The 15,182-nt window shown below is 33.3% G+C and overlaps 1 protein-coding gene across 1 annotated transcript in view; it reads right to left on the bottom strand.

The window, feature by feature from the left end:
• Positions 1 to 8,108: 8,108 nt before the first annotated feature.
• LOC143223957 (uncharacterized) overlaps positions 8,109 to 15,182 on the bottom strand; it is an 8,719-nt gene continuing 1,645 nt past the window's right edge. Inside the window, exons 2-6 of the mRNA XM_076452427.1 lie at positions 14,737 to 14,793; positions 13,296 to 13,431; positions 12,676 to 13,169; positions 11,778 to 11,854; positions 8,109 to 11,136 (exon numbers count right to left, since the gene is read on the bottom strand). Of these exons, the coding sequence (XP_076308542.1) occupies positions 10,774 to 11,136; positions 11,778 to 11,854; positions 12,676 to 13,169; positions 13,296 to 13,431; positions 14,737 to 14,793 (1,127 nt within the window). The 3' untranslated portion in view covers positions 8,109 to 10,773. The remainder of the gene's footprint in view (positions 11,137 to 11,777; positions 11,855 to 12,675; positions 13,170 to 13,295; positions 13,432 to 14,736; positions 14,794 to 15,182) is intronic.

Raw genomic sequence — 15,182 nt, 5'->3', positions numbered from 1 at the left:
GAATGCCCGCTACTAAGTACTAGAGCTCAGTGAATCCTAACTCATTTACAAGGCCATATATTTGCGAAGCTGGGTTTCGGTGGTTGCTGTGATAAAAAGCAAGTGCCGCGATAAAATCAATGTGAAACAGAAATGAGGATGACGGTGTTCAATCTGATTCCAAGGTTTGAGAAGTTGTGCAATGCCTAACAGGCGCACACAATTAATAATTGTGGTTATTTAAAAATGAATTAAAAACATTGTTTTTACTTTCAATTTTCGAGTATTATTCTTTCAAACAACTACAATGTTGTTAGGACATGAATACTTGTTAAGTATTAAGTTGTTTGGACCTAACTACTTAATAAACGGAACAGGTAGGATTTTCTTTGACCGTCACATTATAAAGCCCCCACAGCTGAAAGGGCGAGCATGTTTGGTGTGACGCTGATTCAAACCCGCAACCCTTATATTAGGAGTCAAGCGCTTTAACTACTTGACCATGCCGAGCCGAATTATTTCGGATGAACATCCAATTTATTATGTTACGTATTACAATTTGAAATAGCGTGAAATTGATTTAAATTGTACTTTAAATTTGGAGGTTAATTAAATATGGAAATATATCCAATATATGATTTATGCTAACAAATATATTTTAATATATAGACAATAATGCAATGTATAATTAACGATTATAGCAAATAATCATTTATATAGGAAAGTTTTACAAATAGTAGTTAGTCTACCTCTGATTTGGAACTTTCTTGGTATCTTATCGATGGTTCAAGATGAGTGAATTAATTTCGAGTTGATATTGGTACAATTTACTTAACGGGAAGCTAGCTAGCTCTTCAATGACCACATTTGAGTTTGTCACAGCTGAAATTATGTAATGTATTCGTGAAAATACTAACGTCCGATGTCAATCCACTCAAGTTAAACGGTTTGTAATGTTCTAAATCTATAAACGTTTCCAGCCAATATTTCAAGTTCCCAATTACTAAGCGCTAATCACAGTTATAGCTTCCGAGGTTTATAGTTCACAAATTCCAACAAACTATTAATACATACTGTCTCTCCGCGTGTTGCATTGGTCAGCTTTTACAAGCGTTAGGCGAGATTCTAGAAATTTCAGCTAAGACAAGAATACTGGCATTTACATACACACATCAATTGTTGATTCTTACACTCGAGACTCTTCTTCAACTTTAGTGAATACGCGGGATTTTCAAAATACACAAAGGTGACTTTTTAGCTGAAAATTTGGTTTTTCCTAATATTTGTGCAAATATAAGTAAGAGATTTCTACAGCATCCATCCTTAGTTTTGAACTGACAGACTAGAAGAAAAACAGCTAGTAAACAACCATCATCAACGGTTAGTCTATTTTTATAAAAACAGTGAGGTTTGACCGTTGCTCTTATCAGTCAGTAATCACAGCTACGAAGTGCATAGTGCAATTTTTGGGACAAAAAATTCACATTCGAACACATTATCTGATGCGTCCTGTGGCAATCAAAAACTTTAAATATTTAAGGCACTTCTGTGATAAATTAACCGCCATATCATCATATTTTTTCAATTTATACATACATACTGGCACTCACATACACATATATATAAATACAAGGAAAATGAATATCGCTGAATAAAAAACTATGTAAGGCTGGTTACAGAACTTGACAAAAGGAGCCAAACAAGATAGGGATGAAAGTGAACATATCACTTCAGTGGCTAATGATCACTTACCAGACTAAACTGTCTTGACTTTACAAGAAGAATTAAATCCTTACTTTACTGGCTTATCCTCTTTGTCTATCGAAAACTTGGTATTTAAATAGAATATCAGTTGTTGTCATTTTATTTTTCCTTTAATTAACTTTAGAATAGTATTTTTATCACAATTTTGCAACAGAGTAACATTTTACGATTGGAAATTCTGTTGTTGTTTTTTTTTGTCGATGTTTATTCACTTTTATAATTTGACGTTTACAGGCCTACCTTGGCCTGGCATGGCCTAGCGCGTAAGGCGTGCGACTCGTAATCCGAGGGTCGCGAGTTCGCGCCCGCGTCGTGCCAAAACATGCTCGCCCTCCCAGCCGTGGGGGCGTATAATGTGACGGTCAATCCCACTATTCGTTGGTAAAAGAGTAGCCCAAGAGTTGGCGGTGGGTGGTGATGACTAGCTGCCTTCCCTCTAGTCTTACACTGCTAAATTAGGGACGGCTAGCACAGATAGCCCTCGAGTAGCTTTGTGCGAAATTCCAAACCAAGCGTTTACAGGCTACGAGGCCATAGTGTTTATTCTAAAGTTTTATAAATTTTGCATAGAATAGAATAATAGGTATTTAACGATTGTGAAGACTCTTTTGTTCTATCAGATGATGATAAAATTATAATTTCTACTTGAACTAACTAAACGCCTAGACCTTTTGAAAAAAAAGATGAAAATTACTGTTATTTTGGATTAAGCACAATGCTACACAGTAAGATATCTGTACTCTGCCCACTACGGGTATCAAAACCCCGGTGTTTGCATCGTAAGTCTGCAGACATAACGCTGTGCCACTGATAGGACAGATGAAAGTGAACGAAAATAAGAAATCTCAGCTTCGACTATTCGCCATTTTCGACTTTGAGATAATCTGGATAACTTAAAAGCAGCATATACGCCTGAGATAGCGCCTCTATGCCAGATAGCTCCTCATATCTATTTTTTGATACCCTGTAAAAAAATTCAGATGGCTCTTGTATTGCTTTAATATGGTTGTCCGTGCCATCTCTACAAAAAGAGCACCAGCACATTCTTCGATATATTGATCGAATGATTGCATTTGGAAGTCCTTGGCAGTTGTTACTAGTAGAAGATATTTCCTGCTTTTATTTAGATAAGCTAAGGTAAGTGGCCTGGTCTCCCAAACGAAGAAACTGTCTGGTGAAACAATAATTATTAACTTAGACCCGGCATGGCTAGGTGAGTTAAGGGGTTCGACTCGTAATATGAGGATCTCGAGTTCGAATCTCCATCGCACCAAACTTGCTCGCCCTTTCAGCCGTAGAAGGATTATAATGTGATGGTCAATCCCACTATTCATTGGTAAATAAGTAGCCTAAGAGTTGGCGGTGGGTGATGATGACTAGCTGCCTTCTCTATAGTCTTACATTGCCAAATTAAAGACGGCTAGCGCAGATAGCCCTCGAGTAGTTTGCGTGAAATTCAAACAAACAAGCAAAATTTATTTACTTTGCCGTTTTCTGACTATTGTACAAGATGGCATACTTCTAAGTGTAGTCTCTTTAGGAAGTTGGATAGATGACCAAATTGATTTTTTCTTGGAACATATAATTATGTTTCTTCATATGGCTACTCTTTTACCAACGAATAGTGGGATTGACCGTCACATTATACGCCCCCACGGCTGGGAGGGCGAGCATGTTTAGCGCGACGCGGACGCGAACCCGCGACCCTCGGATTACGAGTCGCACGCCTTACGCGCTTGGCCATGCCAGGCCAATCCAGAATCTCCATAGAAGCGAGACTTAAATGTTGATCCGATGTACAATCATTGGAAAACTAAAGCTTGACTACTCAGATGAGGGACTGTAGAAAGAACTAATTCAGCCTCACATGGACTAAAAAAGGAGTATTGACCGTAATAAAAGTAATTTGATTTGATGACTTCAAATAATTTGTAATAATCTTGTAATTATAACAGCAGTGGTTCTATTTTCGTAAAAGAGTTTTGTAACTTTTTACAATAAACTTTTATCTCTAACATGCAAGATATTTTTCAATGGTTTATCCCTCTTTATAATGTCTGAGGGAGCAACTTGTATATTTGTGTGTGGTGCTTTTTTATGCGTTTCTTGAACTAGCTTATGCACAGTGGATTCGGGTATAAACAACTTTCTATGTGTATGAAAGTGTTTTCTGATCAATCACGTTGCGAACACTGGTAAAGAGAGTAGATTGTTGGGAGGTGTTTGCATTTATAAGTGGGTGATTGATCTTCTGTTGCCAATGCTATAGATATATTATACATACTCACCTTTGAATATATACCACAGGGTTTGCATTTGTTTGATATTTGATTATATACAGTAAACGTTTGTTGTAAAGAGTATGACAGCCCCAACTATGAGTTTATCCGTCGCGGTATTCCACTGTCTAATAAGCAGTAATTTGCAGTAAACCAGATATACAGGTCAGAAACATATCGTCGAGCTGCAGAGACAACCTACTGCATTACAATATGCAAATTTTTCTTATGTGTATCTTCCTTTGTAAAAAATATTCTGATCAAATATCAAGAACTCAAGTTGAAAAGCACATAACATATCCTGATATCTAGTACAATAACTTTTTACCATTGTAGTTATTTCTTTTAGATACGAAACAAAACTGGAATTCTACTGAAGTATTAATTAGATGAGCACTAAAAGAAGTTTTAGGTTTTTTTTATTTTTCAGAAGTTAATAAGGTTTCAAATTCCCTCTTTTCAGTTTATGATCATACAGTAACATTTAAATATCACTAAATGAGAACTAACTAAATGCCGAAGTTATTAGTTAAAAATTCTAAAGGCGAGGTGTGACTTATATGTTAACATGTCAGGATGTAGATCCAAGGGCTCTACATTCGAAATGTGATGCCGTATTGTTACTGTATTTTCTGGTGCATAAAACGATCATTTTCTCTCTTAAGATAATGCTCGTCTTATACACAGGTTCAAAGGTACGGTTCCAGGAAGAACTCTTCTGTTAACAGTATATTTAACTAAAACTACGTTGTTCCTTTACCTTTTTGAGCAAATACATTGACATCGTGCCATCTACTGCGTTACAATAATAACACTTGTAATCGCATCATTTTTCTTGATTCTTCATAACTAGAAGGTATTTATTTTACATGCTGGTTACAATTAATGGACGCATTTTTAATTTGATCCCATCCGATATATTAAAATACTGCTAATATTATATCGAAAAAAGTTTCTGTAATGTTCACTAATTTTATAAATAATGTTTTATATCAAATCATTATAAAGTTTATTATTTGTGATGAAAACTTTGTAATGTTGATTATTACATATTTGTGACTTAAGCTGCGCTGAGCTGTCTGAAGCATTTGAAAAACATAAAAACCACACTTATGGTTGTATTGATTATCTCAGAACTCGGGTTAGCACAATTAAAAAAAAAAAATCTGAGAATTTCTTTACGAAAGTAATATTTCAGACTTGCTTTACAATAAATTTCACCCTATACAAAGAAACACATTTAATTTTCCTAAAAATTCTAAGGCCGTCTAATACATCGGCAAATACGGTAATAAACAGCAGATTGGTACAGTGCCTTGTAAAGAATTCATCCCCTATCAACAATGTCACACTTTGATGAAATACAAATTATGTAAAAAGTTTTTTTAATTAACTTATTGTTATTCAAAACTGTCATGTTAAAACTTAAAACTGTTGTGTGTGAAGGAGACTGAATGTCAGCAAAACCTGTAAAGAAATGTATACATAAAAATTTGCTGATTTGATACATGTAAGTATTTAGTCCCCTACGTCAGTACTTGGTGGAAGCCCCTTTGGCAGTAATTACTGTGTTTTTGGACAGGTCTCTACCAGCTTTGCACAATGGGACGGTGTAAGTTTGGCTCATTCTTCCTGGCAAAATTGCTTCAATTTTAACAAGTTCGTTGGAGATCATTGGTAGATTATAATATTCAAGTCTTGCCATAAATTTTCTACAGGATTCAAGTCTAAACTCTGACTGGGGCACTCCAGTACATTCACTTTATTTTTTTGAAACCACTGAAGTCATGGAGAGTTTCCCAGACCATGATACTTCCACTACCACACTTGAGAGTTTGGATGGTATTGACTGAATGATGTGCTCTGTTGGGCTTGCGCCAGATATAAGGCTTTGAATTTAAATCACAAAGCTCATATTGTGTCTCGTCTGACCACAAAACCTCCTGCCACATGTCTGCAACATCATTTACATGCTTTATTGGAAACTCCATACGAGATTTAAGATGATTCTTTTTCAGTAATGGCCTCTTTCTTGCCACTCACCCATACAGGCCAGCTTTGTATAGGGACCAGGGTTTATACATTGACAACATCATAACTCTCATCTAAGACGTGGAACTTTGCAAATCTTTCAAAGTTATTGTTGGCTTCACAGTGATATCCTTAAACAGTTCCTGCTTATCCGACTGCTTTGTTAGGAAGGGCAGCTTGATCTGGTTGATATAAAGCACTTTTCATTTTTTAATGATCAACTTCACAGTATTCAAATAAATAATCAGCGACTCTAAAATGTTCTTGTACCTTTTCCTAATTAGTACTTCTCCACTACTTTATCCCTGACTTGTTTAGAAAGCTCCTTGGTCTTCCTAGTGTCTTTGTCGTACCACTATGTGAGTTGCTGATTACATACGGACAGAGACCATTATATAAATTTTGTGACCTTTAAAACTAAATCTTTTACACTTAAGCTAATTTAGGGTTGCTGTAACAAAGGGTTTAAGTATTTATGCAATTGAGAATATTCTGATTTTCTTTGAAATTTATAACTTACTTACATAACATCACATCACTGAATATATTATAAAGTCCCATCTGAAAATTTTATGATTGGAAGCTCAGGAAGAATAAAACTGGGAAACTTTGCAAGGGAGTGCATACCCTTTTAAAGCACTGTAATTACATACTAAGCTACACAATAAACAATTTCAATCAGTTAACGTTCACATTTTGTATTTGCAACATTGATTGTTTACTGTCATGTGGCAATAATTAATCATATGTTCTTCACATGACACAATTAAGAGATTTTCGAATACTATCTACCATGGAAGGAATTTGTCAACTGTGGCAAGGTCTGACGTTTATAAACTTATCCTTTTTCCTCTGCATGTTGGTGGCCAGTTTTTCTTAGCAGCATTGACATCTACTTTTGGTCATCATTGTTAACATAGTCCAATGATTTGTTAACTGAACTGATCCTCAAAGAAACTGTCTTTGATAACAACCTGTTGTCAGATAAGCACCAACTGAAATGCTTCATTTTAAAATTTTGAATTTTTGCTGTTATTTTTGTCTTGTAGCTTAACAATTATTTGATAATGTATATCTTCACATTTATAAAGACAGCATAATAATATTTTTTTGTATATGCAATAAAATGAAGCACCCAACAAGTGTGTGTCACCTGCTGGTACAGCTGTAAGCCTATGGATTTACAACACTAAAATCAGGAGTTTGATTCCTCTCGTGGACTCGGTAGATAGCCTAATGTGGCTTTGCTATAAGAAAAAGACACACACATCCAACAAGTGCATGTGTGCATGGAAGAGGAACCTGATAAGTAGCTAATCAGTATAGTTAATGGGCTTGGTTTAATTCATTAACTATGTATTTTATGTAATTTGTTGAAGTTTTAACTTTGATTTAGATACCATAATTATTCCCTGATTTTTAGTTTTTATGCAATTATGATAACAGTTTTTTTACAAATCAGCTACTATTTAATACATGATTGTTGATATTCCTTGAAAGTGTGCTGTCAATATGAATAGTTTGAAGTAATAAAAACAAGTTATTCTAACAAAAACTGTGACATTGATTTTCTAATGTAAGATCAATCCTAATATTAATTTTGTAATTATTTGAAAATAAAATTAGATTATCTGTCTCAAACTGATTACACTGATAAATAGATAAACATAGCTAACAATTTAGATATTATGATATTTTTGTATTTCCTCTCACATAAAAGCAGAACATTTAGTTTTAATACACAATATTCATTTAATTTTATTTACAGATTTTCAATATATGATTTTTTATATGATCTTGTACAGATTGATTTTGGAATTTGTCCATTCATTTCTAACTACATCTGTAGCAGTAATTTTTATGTCAGTGTGTGTTTGTGTGTGTGTTTTTCTTATAGTAAAGCCACATCGGGCTATCTGCTGAGCCCACCAAGGGGAATCAAACCCCTGATTTTAGCATTGTAAATCCGTAGACTTACCGCAGCACTACAGGAAGTCTTTTGATGTCAGCAGCTGATAAACACCTACATTGTAAAAATGACTCATCAAATAATTTTTCCTATTTTTATTTTAAATAACTGTACATTATTAATTCAGCACTGTTTCTAGTACATAACACCCTATGTTAATAAAGCTGAGTAAATGTACATATATGTATATATATATATATTTACACATATAAAAAAAATCATTAAATTTAATGGTATGTCTCTGTTGTCAATTATGGGAAGACCAGTATAGGTTAAAGAAATATTACTGAACAATTCCTTAAGATACCTATAACCATGCTACATCTCAACTAAAGTACAATTTTCTAGTAGTTAACATCTTCTATTGCAGCAACATTTTATTTCTAAAAGTGCATTTTCAAGTCATCCAATTTTTATAAAACTAGTGCAAAATACTACAGGATTTTGAGAGAAATAGCCTAAAATTATTTCTCACCAACTTATAACCATCCTTTTTATTAAGATAAAACTAACCCACTGTTTTTCTACTTTTATCTACATTATTTCAATATTCTGAACACTTGTGCTATACTTTCTTTCACTTCAAAAATCTTAATTCAAAATTAAATTAATTAGAATATTTATGTAAAAAAACATAAAAAAACATTTAAAAAAACTTTTTAAAACATGAAGTGCTTGACTGTATTCAAGTATTAGTTATTTGATTATGCATTACTCAGAACATTAGTAATGAGCAGTATCAGTGGTTTATTTACGTGCTAAAAAGTGATACTTTTTAAATATATTCAAAACTTATGGTTTTATTTGTTGGGTTTTGAAATAAGGATAAACCGCTCTTGCATTCTATGTTTTTGAAATGATAGACTAGAAGGAAGATAGTCAATACCACCTACTGCCTATTCATGGGCCATTCCAATCAAATAACGAGATTTGGCAATTACTCCTACAATCACTAATGGCCCTAAAGTACAGAGCATGATTTTTTATTTATTTCTTTGCTAGTAATGTTGTATGATCCATCAAGCTTTGATTCTGCAGTACATAATACTAACCATTAAGCTGTGCTTAACCATTGATAAGATGTATTTTGACTTTCATGTTTATTTTAAGAAATTGCATGTTATACATGACATAGAAATTGGTTTACACTAGAGCAACAGCTGATAATTAAAGTTCATGTTATAATTTTAATCAGAGCCATTTTTCTTAAACCTTTTATCATTCTTATTCTTTTATTGCTTTCTAAGTTTTTTTACTTCAATTATTTTTCAATACATCACCAAGGACAAGAATTCTTCTTACTTTCTTGTGTACTATATTTACATTCTTCAAAAATCAGGATTTATAATATAATCATTTCTTTAAGGGCTAACAGAAACTCACTTACTAAACATTAATTCCCAAGCCAACATACTAGGAAGAAAAGTGGTCACCAGAGAGCATGAATGGTTTTTATTTGATTGAAAATTATGAACAGGATTTCAAGAAGCACTTAGTATTGTAAGTTATAATGAGAGAAAATGTTAACTATTTCAAACTTTTATAAAAGCCTTAAAATGTTTGTTCACAGAGTGAGGTTTTCAGGATATACACACACTCGCAACAGTATCATTACACAAAATTATGCAATTGTATTATTGTTGAATAGAGTAGTTACTACTTCACTCATGTTTATACCTGGATAAATCTTCATGGAATGTACTGATTAATACTACTATTTCATACTGGTATAATATTTCTGATAACATGAGTAAGCTCTAGTTCTAAATGAGTCAGACAAATAATTTAATAAGAAAAACCCTGAAAACAGAAGTAAGATTTGTGTAATGTTTTTTTTTGTTCACTGTTGCTGTAGATCTATTAAAAAAAAACGTTCTTTATGTAGCTTATGTAGAATGCATGTAGAATGCATGAAGTCACAAGCAACTTGGATCAAATATATAAAGAGGATTATTAACGCATGTTTTACTGTAACTGACAATATTTAAACACAGTTACTATTAAAACATATAAATTTAATTAAGTATTGGAAGAAAAAGGAAAGCCTAGTTTTAAAACCTATATATGTAAAGTTTATAATAAAACTGTTACATTAACCTTTAAATATTTATCAACATTACCAAATATTTTCCAAATACTAGTTAGTTTAAGCTTAATATTGTAACAAAGTAGAGGAAAAACAAAATATATAAAAATCTCTTATTGCTGTCCAACTTTGTATATCAGTACATCTACACATACTTATTATGTGTCTTTATAGCATTCTGATAACCACACACAAACATAGATTAATATTACATTTTAAAAACTTTAACAGCATAAAACACCATTTTTTTATTTATACATCAACCAATTGGTTATTCCTATTACTTTTTCCTCAACTGTTAATTTCGTGCAGTATTTAAATTATTTTCAGAACTAAGATAAAATATCTTGATTTTTTTTTTTTTCTTTTTGCAATTTCTGAGCTTGATTGTCAGGGCTATTTTTAGTTAGTAGATACATTTTGTTCAAATACTAATAAAACAATACACAGAAAGGAAGAATATGAGATACATATTTCTTCCAGAAGTGTTTTCATTTGTTCTTATATTTTCACTGAAATTAGAGTAAAGGGAAGACTCTTTAGGTTGTTTCCTTTCTACTACAATTTGAAGGAATGCTTGAAGTTATAATTTTCCTGCCTATTTTCCTATGGATGATCAACACTTTTAACATCTGTTAGCACAAAAATAAGATAAGTCTAAAATACTAATCTGATTTCTCCTGACCACCACTCTGATTCATTCTTTGCTCCACTAAGTTCAGGAGTCTGTCTGAGTATTGTTGAAGTAGGGTCATGGCATTAACCATTTCTGACTGGTTTGTGGGATCCAGTTTCTTCCCTGTGGTCCGTTGCCCAAAATCTGAAGATACTAAACTGGAAGAATTCACGGATACCCGTTTAGCAGTTCCATATGAACTTACAGTGTCCAATGAATTATTAGAAGGATTCCAAACAGGCATTGGAGGAACAGCAGGCCGCAAATTCTGCTGAGCTTGTAGAACTCCTTGAGCTAAAGTTGTGGTCATGGCAGACTTGTCTGATGATGAAAGGTCTGTGTCTAATGTTACCTAAAAGCAATACCTTAGATAAGCCTTAGTCAGCACTATCACTAACTTAAATAAATAATACTTCTTATAGAGATGTTTTCATGGTTACTAGGTTTGGTTTGGTTTGTTTTGAATTTTGTGCAAAGCTACTCGAGGGCTATCTGCACTAGCTATCCCTAATTTACCAGTGTAAGTCTAGAGGGAGAACAGCTAGTCATCACCACCCACCATCAACTCTTGGGATACTCTTTTACCAATGAATAGTGAGACTGACCGTCACATTATAACACTCCCACAGCTGAAAGGGCAAGCATGTTTGGTGTGATGGGGATTCAAACCCATGACCCTCGGATAATGAGTTGAGTGCCTTAACCACCTGGCCATGCCAGGCCTGGTTACTAAGGAAGAGCTATCAGTGATATAAAAATGTTATATAGTATGACTTTTGTGGACCTGAAGTTTCTAAAACAGACTGTGCTATATTTTGCCTTATACACTCCTATTCTTCACTTTTAAGTATATTAACACTTGATAAGATTTTCTGAAATATCTGTATTCACTCAAAAATTTGATGTGTTCCTCACCTAGTGAGTTTTGATTGTCAATTTTCTATCCTTCTATTTGTGAACTATCTATACGATTTCCATTCAAAATTCACTCACCCTTTGAAATATCTGAATGGCATAGTTGGTGACTCTTCTGAGTTCATCTGCAACCTTAACACACAAGTCTTGAGTTACTGTAAAATGACATAAAACATTTGGAAAATATTGTAAGATGCAGAATTAAAAAGAAAGTAACATGAAATGTTCTCCTCAAGATAAAATTAAAAGTTAAAATTTTGGAGCAATTAAAAGAAAATATTACAAATACAATTCAGCTTCACTATCAGACCAAAGAAAAATAATTTTACTCTTTAACCAAAGAAATATGTCTGTGATCTACTAGAGTATTTTATTAATCAAAGGGAAACTAATTAGTCACAGAGAGAGAATTTAATGAAATAATCAACTCTACTTTTTACTTCTAGTTAAGACTTTCAACAAATCTTCGAAAAAAGTGGAAAGAAAATTATTTGGCAAAATTAAACACTGACAATCAAACAGGTCTTTAGTTAGTTTTACTAAAAAAGAAAAATGTTAATTCATTTCAAGAAAATATTTCAACAATGTGTGCGACTATTTGTTTCACTGCTGTGTGTTTGGGTCTTTTGATAAGTTATTAAATGAATTTACACACTTAATATGATTAAAGTAAAAACAAATTACTGGTTGAAAGAAGCATTATAAAACTCTAAAATACTGAGCACAGAAATGAGAGTACCTAGATTACATTATTTTATACTTAAAAATCCTGGATGTACAAAAACGATATTACTTAAAAGTCTGTCAGGTTCATCTTATCATACAGACTAAAAGGGGTGTGAACAGAATGTTCTGAAACAACATTTACACTAAAGTGCACAGACTCGTTAGTTATAAGTAAACATAGCTTGTTTTTAAAACTTAATTTTTAATGACAAATTCTGTAAGTCATCACATAAAACCATTGATAACTCACATGGTACGGATGATGCATCAGAAAGTAAAACACATCCTTTTTCTCCATGTATTGAAGACACTTCTTCTGGGATAATTCCGTTAACATTTACATTACCCTCATCCTTTACTATGGGCAGTGCTGATAACATGGGTTCCACCTTAGCTTGCGTGCTAGTACTGGTATCATATCCACTATCTTTTCCCAAACGGCTAAGGTCTCGCTCACTTTTAGACCTAGATGGGTCGATAGCAGGCTGGATTTTACGAGGTGTAAGTGTGTTATACAATCTATTAGGATCAGGAGAGTATCCCCTTCCTTTTCCAAATTCAGTGGAACTGAGGCTTCTCTCTCGCCCAACAGAGACCACCCTCATGACAGGATGGGAAGATTGAGGTTCTGTAGGTGAACTATCAGAGGAAGTGGAATCAGGAGGAAGTTTTAAGGTTCCAAGCCACGCAGATAACCTACGTGGTGATGGAAGATTTGGTACAGACCTCCCTAAGGCACTGACACTGGAAGTGGATGGAGCTTTGAACAGTGGAGAAGTTACTACCCCTGAGCGACGAGGGAGTTCCAGACACCTTGGCTAAAGTATGAGTTGACGGAACCTTTAGTAGAGACGACCCAGAAGTGGAAACTTTTCTTCTCCTCGAAGAGAGCTCATACTAGCACTACGAGGCATGTTATTCCAAGGTGAGAGTAACCTATTGGAGTTCTGATCCTCTGGCTGTGTTTTTGCTTGAGCCCACAGAGGAGCTGTAGAAGACTGGGATACTAGCAGAGAAAGTATTTTAAAAGAAAGCCCCAGTTGAATGTCATATACAAAAATATTAATTTTCAGAAAGACTAAACATTTACAGTAGAAATCTTTAACAGTCATAATGTACGTTAATCAGGTAATAATAAGAAAAGAAAAGAGGAACCATTGTGCAAAATTCTTTAAAATTTGGCTTTGATTTAAATTAGCCTATTATAATATTTAGGATGTAAAAATTCTTATTAAGAAGTACAGTTCCACATTCTTTTCAGTTTTTGTCAGCAAAGTTTACTTGAATAGAGGAATTAAACAGCATTTATCAGTTTAATCAATTTCAAAATGTTTTGCCTGTGTTTACAGATAACAACTACTTACCTATAAGTGCACTGCTATTAATTCTAATGAAATTTTAATTGTTATTCAGAATATTTTAAATAAGTTGATTTTCAATAAAGTTGTTGGCACTTTAAAAAGAGAATTTAGTAAACCAATACAGCATTATATTTCACAGGTAGAGGTGGATAAGAAATTCCAATCACCTTTGAAAGAAAAAAGTTCCATTCTAAATCAAAGACACTCTTAATACTTAAAAGTCTGATGTCAATTTTCAGTATCAAAACCACTGGAGGTGAATTACTGGTTTCACATCTGTACAGTCCAAAATTAATAAATGGTTTCACACCTGTCAGATCAGAGATACTTTATTTCATTCAAAGTATCAGGTTAAAAAAGCATTACTTGTTTCACACGTAACAACCTACATATGAAAAATTAGTTTCACACCCATTAAATCAGTTATGAATAATTAGTTTCATCATCTGTTACATGAAAGATGAATAAATAGTTTCAGCAACTATTACACCACAGCTGCTTCATTCATCACTAGTTAACTTAAGAAATATGTTTCAGTACCTATTAGGCTATTATTCAAAAGTAAGTATTCATTATTTTGAAAGTAAATTACTTGATGTATAGCAGCATCTCACAAAGAAAATTGTTAAACATTGGTATGCTGAAATGCCAGGAACTACAAGACTTTGTTTGAGATATATCAAGATAGTCAACTTGAGACCTTGACTTTAGTTTTAATCCATAATAAACATAGAATATTAGACAGAATAACTGTTAAAGAAAATGGACAGTAATGAATTCAGCCTTTGATATTAAACATATATTGAAGATATCCACTGAATTAGTTAATTTCCCAACATTAATTATGCTTCAGGCCTTGTAGTGTGTGAGTATAATTGCTAGTTCATTGTCTTTCTAAACAGCAGTTATGCTCATTTCTGTACAAATGAATGGTAAAATAAATTGCTTACCTGATTCAATTATTTTACATCCAGGATGAAACCATACAGACCTAGTTCGAAGTCTGCCTAGTGTACAAAGTTTAGATCCACAAATATTAGTTTTAAGTTATGACATAATGAAAGACTTTGGTCATGATCATCACTGTTTGACTAAACATCAGAGTCACGTTTGAACATTATTACTGACTCAGGTTGATGAAAGGATTTTTAACTTATGTTAAAGATAAAAAGTAACTGAAACTTGTGAATTTAAATTTTGGGTTGTGATCAGCTGTTCTAATCTATCATACTGCAAATATGATGAAGCCTATATTAACAGAATATTTATGGGGTGGTTTTGAACAAAACCCAATATATATTTGGTTTCTTTTCTTTGGGAACTAAGACACACTTGCCAACTCTCATGAATTTTCTGGGTAAGAGTTTCCTCAGTTTGGACCTCTGATTAGGTTTTA

Source organism: Tachypleus tridentatus, chromosome 8 (assembly GCF_004210375.1).
Source record: "Tachypleus tridentatus isolate NWPU-2018 chromosome 8, ASM421037v1, whole genome shotgun sequence".
Classification (NCBI taxonomy): domain Eukaryota; kingdom Metazoa; phylum Arthropoda; class Merostomata; order Xiphosura; family Limulidae; genus Tachypleus; species Tachypleus tridentatus.
The sequence above is the reverse complement of the archived record's forward strand: the minus strand, read 5'-3'. Positions and strand labels throughout refer to the sequence as shown.